General features: G+C 34.1%; 1 protein-coding gene across 1 annotated transcript; it reads right to left on the bottom strand.

The window, feature by feature from the left end:
• Positions 1 to 5,156: 5,156 nt before the first annotated feature.
• LOC142165053 (uncharacterized) lies at positions 5,157 to 7,157 on the bottom strand. Its single transcript, XM_075223694.1, has 5 exons — positions 7,052 to 7,157; positions 6,673 to 6,709; positions 5,844 to 6,588; positions 5,488 to 5,706; positions 5,157 to 5,162 (listed from the first exon to the last, which is right to left on the bottom strand). The coding sequence occupies exons 1-5, from the start codon at positions 7,155 to 7,157 to the stop codon at positions 5,157 to 5,159; spliced, it is 1,113 nt and encodes a 370-aa protein (XP_075079795.1).
• Positions 7,158 to 7,635: the final 478 nt, after the last annotated feature.

Here is a 7,635-nt window from a genome sequence, read left to right as displayed (position 1 = left end):
TTCTGCAGATATTAAACAAACATTACTACTAATTTTAGACTTATAGATAAAATAGACGAATCAGATTTAGACGGCTGCTCCTATAGGCATGATTTCTAAGCATTATTGATTTTAGAACGATTATGTAAGTGCAGGAGCCCTATAGGCATGGTATCTAGAATGAAGTTGATTATTATTAAACCTATGATTGTTTGCCTAACGACAGATGAATATGCAGAAATGCAGAAACAAAACTATAGTCATGATTTCTATATGCAGAAACTTATAGGCATGGTTTCTAATGCAGTAATGAAACAACTTATAGGCAAGATTTCTACGTGTAATGCATAACTTATAGGCAGGATTTCTAAGTGAAAAAACTTATACATGATTTCTATATGCAAAAACTTATAGGCATGGTTTCTAATGTAATAATGAGACGACTTATAGGCAGGAGTATTATATGATATGCATAAATGCAAAATCTGTAAATAGTAATCCCTATGAGCATGTTGTCTACCTATATGCATACATAAATGACCCTCCCCTTTTTCACTAGAACCCCATAGTTATTACAAATTATTACAGACCCGAATGAATCAAAAAAAATACATCAGAACTTCCAGCTACAACCAAACAGCCTAATTCAGACTCAAGGTCTAGCAATATGAGATAAACCAACTTCCAGGATCCGTTTTCCAAAACCCTTTCTCTTATTTGAGATGTGTCAAAGTTCCCAAGAGTCTCAAAGGGACTCAGGGTAGTGCTTACACCCCAAACACATTGCAGAATTAGATTATAGTGCAGTGTTGAAGAGTCAGCCCTCAAATGTCCAAGTTCAGAGGGAACTCAGGGTCCCAAAGCATGGCTCATAAGAGGGGGACAGAACTTAAAATCTAAGAGTAAGTGTATGTGCATAGAGGGGAATTAGGGAAGGCCATGGCAGGCTAGGGGTCATGCCCAGCAATTTAAAAGTGTTGGCACACCCCTGACCAGCTTGTCAGCCAAAATTGGGAGTTAGGATCCATTGAGGATCAGGTTTGAACCTGGGCAGTAATTTGGATACTGCCAGGCCATGAACCTTAACTCAAACACATAGAAGGGAATAGGGGTAGGGATTCATAATAGAAAACAGATACAAGGAAAGAACATACATAGTTAACATTAATCATGAACAACAAAGTAAACAGGATTGCAGAAAACTGTAAATAAACACATAGGGGTGAGGCAGGAAAGCTAAATTAGAACATACTAGTTTCACGGAAAACAAACAAGTAAAAGTAGTCTTGAAAAAGCCAAGTTGCAAGCAAAATTCCAAAAGATCCCAGAAAAAGCAGAATGTTGTAAGAGTATTGAACTCAAAGCAATAAAGTGTGTAAGTAAGTTGAAAGTATTGATGTAAAAGTTCGATGTATTGAACTCGAAGTCATCTTAAAAGTGCAAAAGGTTAGTTCCTTTTATAGTGCAGAGAAACAAGTAAGAAAGGTAAGGAAATATCATTGAAATCAATCTCCCTTTGGTTAAGGGATTCTGATTCCAATAGGTAAAAGCCAGTTAAGGAAATAAATTTTAATTAAAACCTTTCAAAGTAGCACAAAAGGGGTAAATACATATAAGCTATTTAAGGAAAACCATCAACGGTGCACGGTTTGTGCCAAATATGGCAAGGGAATCAATCAAACATCCATGAAACCAAAATTACAGGTTCAATTCGAATGAACCAAGTCAAGAAAGGTAAAGGAGGTTCAATCGAAGAAAAATTAGTGACAATTCATCAGCCTTATTAAAAGGATTTCAGAATCAATCAATCAGTTGGTAAAAACCTTTTGAAAGAGAAATTTCACATATATAAAGCATACCAATCAAACGAAAGGAATCGTCAGGTTACTCAGAAAAAGAGTCTAACATTGAAAGCCTTAGAGTCATAAACAAAAGGGAATCGAGTTCTATTACAGACTCATAGTGAGTCTGAAAGCCTAGGGTCCCAAAGTGGAATCATAATATCACTTGCCAAAGAAACCCCCAAATCCTAGGATTTCGAATTGAGTCAGACATAGAGGTGAGAGAGCAGGTCATTGAAAGAGGCTCAGAAGTCTCTTCCAAAGACTTTATGAGAAACAAACATACATGACAGAAAGAACTGATTCAAGGTCATAAGAACATGTTTGAGAAAACTCGGAGTTTAAACAAGTTCAGAAGAAAGAGATGATACGAGCTTAAACAAAAGCAGGTGAAATATGCTTAGCAAGAACACAAACAGAGCTAAATAAAGTGAACAAAATCAAAGAACTCAACCATAAACACGTATAGCAAAGAATAAGGATTAACAACACAGATTAACATGTGAGTACATGAATAACAATAAAAGTAGAGGAATCTTGCATAATAGAAAGGAAACAAGAGAGCAAACTCAAGCATAGTAGAAAAGAAAGCATACGAGTATAACATAGGTAAACACACATGAAGAAAGAACAGAAAAAATCGGAAAGATATTTGAAGAAACTTTTTCAGAAACCCTAAAATTGAAATTGAGCGATTTTGAAAAAGAAATTTGGGGAAAACCCTTTTAAAATGTCAAGTAAAGCCCAGACATATCGCAGATCTAAGAAAAAATAGGCGAGTACAGAACCTCAGACGTCTTAGAATTGCAGAGAAAACCCTAGAAATGAGAAAGGTCTTGAGGAAAGTCAGATCCTTAGTCGAAAAGACTCATATTGCTTGAACATGCCGAGGTAATGGTCGGAGAAGCCATAGATCTACAGATCTGAGAAGGATCTGAAGAGAGCCATTGAAGTCGGACTTCAAAACCTTGAATAGTTTAGATCTGATGGTGAGAAAGGATGAGTACAGACCATCCATGGTTGGAGACGCTATGGATTCCAGTGGAAACATGGTGAGATAAAATGGGAGACGATTAGGGTTTCGGAGAGGCTCGAGAGGATTTGAGAGACGAAGGGTTTCAAAGGCGGCGTCTAAGGTGAAATGAATTAGGTCAAGGGGGCTTGGGAATTAAAAAAGGAAAGGGTGAATTACGGTCGTTGATCAAAATGATCAACGGTCTGGATCAAAGGGGAGCCGGGTGGGTTTTTTTAATCATGTCAGGGGTCAGGTAATTTGGGGATTGGGCTGGTTTAATTTAGGGGCGGAATCGGGTCAAATTGAGGGCCAAAATTGAAAGGTGAAAGGGTTGTAATTGAAATAGAAATGGGCTAAGTGTTAAATAGCCTATTTTCCCTTTTATTTTATAAAAATAGTAATAATAATTTTAAAAGTAAATTAAAAATACTGAGCCAACAAATACTATATAAATATTAATTTAAAAATACTGAAAATAATTTTATAATTATAAAATGCTACTAATCGTGAAATAGGCTATAATTGCAATTAAATGCAATTTAGCTTAAAAATACCAAATAGATTTGTAAAAAATATACAAAAATCACCTTAATTATATTTTGGTGTACATATGAGAATAAAATAAGTTCTTCACCAAAATGATAATCTTGGGAATAATTATTGAATTTTGTACTGCTAAAAATAGACAATAAATTAATTTTTAAAATCTTAAAAATTAGGAAAAAATACCTAAACTCTTGGGCATGCTTATATATGTATGTACATGCTATTTTGAAAGTATTTTGTATATAAAAATACATAGGGAAAAATTGGGTATCAACAACTTCATCTTTCATTTAAATATGTTTGACCATATAGTAAATGATCCGAAAGTTATTTTTCAGGCTGAAGTTATTTTTTTACTATAGAAAAACTGTGGGCTTATTAGGACTGAAGTTACATTTCTTTTTGCATTTACCACATACTTGTTTTACCACCTACTTATCTTGTTTCATTCAATTTCTCTGAACGTAAAATAATAAAAACACCTAAAAAGTTACTTTTACATTTATAGATATTAAATTGATTAGGTGAACTCTTTGTCTATATTAACAATCTCTTCACTTAAAAATTTCATAGTCATTCATAGACTTCCATCATATTTCTTTAAATTTATATTCATCCTTAATCTTTCAACTTTTGTTAAAGAAAGAATGTCTGGTGGAAGCGGAATTAGGAAGCCTAATTTTGATGAAATCTTGCAGAAGTTGGAAACTTTGAATTGTGAGCGGTACAATAACAAACTGATGGCTAATCTTATGCTTTTATGGGATCAAATAAAGGTTTATTGGGTGAGAATCAGGCCACAGTTCTTTGCCAATGAATCATTCCAGAACAAGCTTAACCTGGAATGTAGTTGTGGAGGTTATTCAACCTCGTTCGACAAGGTTGTGTAGCAGTTTGATAGTTTTCAGTTTCCCAGCTGGAACGACTATTCCAAGCTGCAAAACAACCTGAAGACTCTTCTTTCTCTTATGGACAGAGTAATCGTCGAACAAAGTCAGATGCGTGATGATTTTGACAAGTTGAAGATTGATCTCCTTGGATTCAGTGGTCTTTTGCCTGACTACCCTATAGTTATATCTGATACTGATGATGATGAGATATTTAGAGAAATTGAGGAGTACTGTGATGATGATGATGATGATGATGATGGTGGTGATGATTGTTAATGTTTGTAATCCTTTTTTATGTTTTAATGCTGTGTTTTTTTGCTTACTTCAGCCCAGAGAGCTGAAGGTTTTAGGTTCATTTTGTATAACTTCAGCCCAGAGAGCTGATGTTTTTGTTTGTACTTTGTGTGTTGTTCTCATCTCTTTTTGTATCAATGTAATTCTCATCCTCTTTCTTCTTAGCTTTCTATTGCATTATCCTTGTTATTTGTTGGTATTTGCTTTATACTTCTTAGTTGATTTTTATGTTTAGTTTTTGTAATTCTTTTTTATGTTTTTATGATGTGCTTTTTTGTTTACTTCAGCATATTCACTAATGAATATGCTGAAGTTATTAAGTTCATTTCCTATAACTTCAGCTTAGAGATGCTGAAGATTTTGTTAGTACATGCCTTTCTTTTGTGTGTTGTACGCGTATATGTGTGTGTGAGTGTGTGTGTGTGTGTTTGTGTTAAGGATATGTATTTCACATACTGTAACCTGAGGTTTTTTCTCGTAGAAGTCATTGCGTACTTTTTTAAAATGCAACCAAACATGTAAGCCTACGCAACAAAAATGAGTGATTTATACTTTAGCAGTATATAAAATATTCCAAGAGCTTCTTCTTTTTTATTCCTATGAAAAAAATTACATTTCAAATATGTCATACAATAATGAAAGTCTAAATTCAGACCAAGGATTATTGAAGGTTGGAGTATTTTTCAGTGTGTTTCTTTGAATATGGATGAGGTGCAAGAAAAGACAAGCAAGTTGTTCTATTATACCCAACTTGTTTACATCGACTGCATTTGGTAGACTTGAATGGTACTGATTCAGTCACAGGTATATGCCTCTTCTTTTGTCTTCTTCCTTGTAAAATCTCTAAATCGGGAGGTTTTGTGATCTCAAATTGTACATTTTGTGGTATATCCCATAATTTTTGATCTCCCATGGTATTTACATATCCTTCATATGTTTTCAACCATGTTTTCTTTGAATACAAATTTGAGCAGTAATCAGATTTCTGCAGATATCTCTTATTAATAGCAGCAATTGCATGTGGACATGGCAATTCATCAAGTTGGAATTCCAAGCAGTCACAAGTTCTCTTCTTTAAGTCCACAATGAATTTGATTCCTTCACTATTTATTCTGAACAACATTGAATCAAGGTTGAACACCTAAGAAGGAATAAAAAATTAAGACAAACTATATTAGTGTATTGTTGCTTCAAAAAGAAAAAGTATGAAAATTTTTAAATGTAAGCAGTAAATCACTGCAACAGATATAAAAAGTTGAAGTTAATAAATATACTCACAAACATTTTACAAGCCAAGTCCATCTTCTTAGTCATCTCTTCTTCTGCCCATATTGATACTCTGTGAAAAGTTTCATTTGCCTTTTTTCTCCGTTCGTAAAACCACTCTCCTAACTTTTCTTGGATGAAATCTAACATTCTTAAAATAGGCATTTCTCTCCCTTTTAGTAAAACGGAATTCATTGATTCTGCCATGTTTGTTGTTAGCATATCATAACTTCGTCGTGAGAACCACGATCGAGCCCATCTCTCTGGAGGCTCTTCCATTATGTAATTGTATGTTTTCTTGTCAATACTTTTGAGTTGGGACATTAACTGATTAAAATCTTCACGTTTGTATGACCTTGCAGCACTTTGAAAAAGATTTATTACCGTGACTTTTGCATGTCTTTGCTTTAAATTTTTCACAAAGTGATAGAGGCAGATATCATGGTGAGCTTCTGGAAAAACTTTTCTATTCTCATTTGCAATCAATTGGTTTCTATCTGACAAGAAAACCAATTCACGGCGGACTTGAATTGCTTTTCTCATTTTCCCGAAGAACCAAATGTATGCCTCATTGTTTTCTGATTCTGCTACACCAAAATATAGAGGAAAGATTTGATTGTTTGTATCCTTTGATACAGCAAAAAATAGAACACCATGATATTTGGACTTTAAAAACGTTGCATCTACTGCAATAACGGGTCTACAGTAGGACCAACCAGCTACTGATACCGCAGGAGCAAAGAACATGTAAGCAAATCTGTACAATGAAACACAAAAAAACAAATCATAAGGTGTGAAGTTTTTTAAATAGAAATATTTAAAACTTCAGGTTGATGGTTACCTATTCTGCGCATCTCTTTTTATGCTTGTGTACGTTCCTGAGTTTTTACACACCATCATGTGTAGGTATGACGGAAAAATCTGGTAGTTCTCTTCAGGTGTTCTCCTTATGCAAGCAACAACTTTTTGAATAGCACGTCATGCCTTGTGATAACCAATGTCAATTCCATATTTCTTTTTCATTTCATTTTCTACAAAGGCTGGTGTAACCTCTATCTTTTTGTCTCGAACATGTTCTATAATTTGTTCACTTATAAAATTTGATGTAGCATGCTTCTGATCTGATTTTCTTGCATCAACCGAGCATTTATGGATGTTATGATATTTTATCACCCTGAATAGTGTGGAATTTTTTATTCTGGTAGCACGTACATTCCAACCACATTTGTCCACGATGCATTTCAGCTCGTATCTCTTTGAACATGATCTAACAGCAGTGAATTCAACTTTCTGGTTTATCTCCAAGCTGCAGAAAAATTTAGTCATGTTTTGTTTGTTCTCAAAAATTGATCCAACTCTTACTTCGTCAGGCAATGCATCGTGCCTAAGTATTTTACCTGGTGGAGTCCTCACCCTTTATCTTGATTTCTGAGAAGCACAAGAACTTTCAGTAATTTTTTCAATTCTAATCAATATTTGCAACTTCACTAATTTTCTTCAGGAAAGTATTGAATGATATGTGCTTATTAAGTAGAACAAATTTTGTATCATGATCCAAGTATTTGAAATCAGGAGTCCAACTCCCATTGAAAGTTATAACAATGCAAATCGAACTCATCCTGCAGATTCATGTTTAGTGGCAAGTATTAGGAAAGTGAAAAGAAGAATTTTTAGGTTGTTTGTGCTGAAGTTTTTACAAATGAACTAAATCACTTAGGCATTTTCTGCTGAAATTTTTTGGAAAAAGATGTATGATATAATTAATGAATGCTGCACAGAAAACTTCAGCTTATTAAGTGCAGAA

Source organism: Nicotiana tabacum, chromosome 10 (genome assembly GCF_000715075.1).
Source record: "Nicotiana tabacum cultivar K326 chromosome 10, ASM71507v2, whole genome shotgun sequence".
Taxonomy (NCBI): domain Eukaryota; kingdom Viridiplantae; phylum Streptophyta; class Magnoliopsida; order Solanales; family Solanaceae; genus Nicotiana; species Nicotiana tabacum.
Note: the sequence above shows the minus strand (reverse complement) of the source record. Positions and strands in the feature narration are given on the sequence as shown.

What these genes read in the sequence shown, in the direction of transcription:
- LOC142165053 (XM_075223694.1), bottom strand. Translation starts at nt 7,157, where the DNA reads ATGACTAAATTTTTCTGCAGCTTGGAGATAAACCAGAAAGTTGAATTC. An exon ending in ATGCATCGTGGACAAATGTG is followed by an intron (nt 6,710 to 7,051) that starts GTTGGAATGTAC and finishes GTAAAAACTCAG; the next exon opens with GAACGTACACAAGCATAAAA. An exon ending in AAAAGAGATGCGCAGAATAG is followed by an intron (nt 6,589 to 6,672) that starts GTAACCATCAAC and finishes TTCATTGTACAG; the next exon opens with ATTTGCTTACATGTTCTTTG.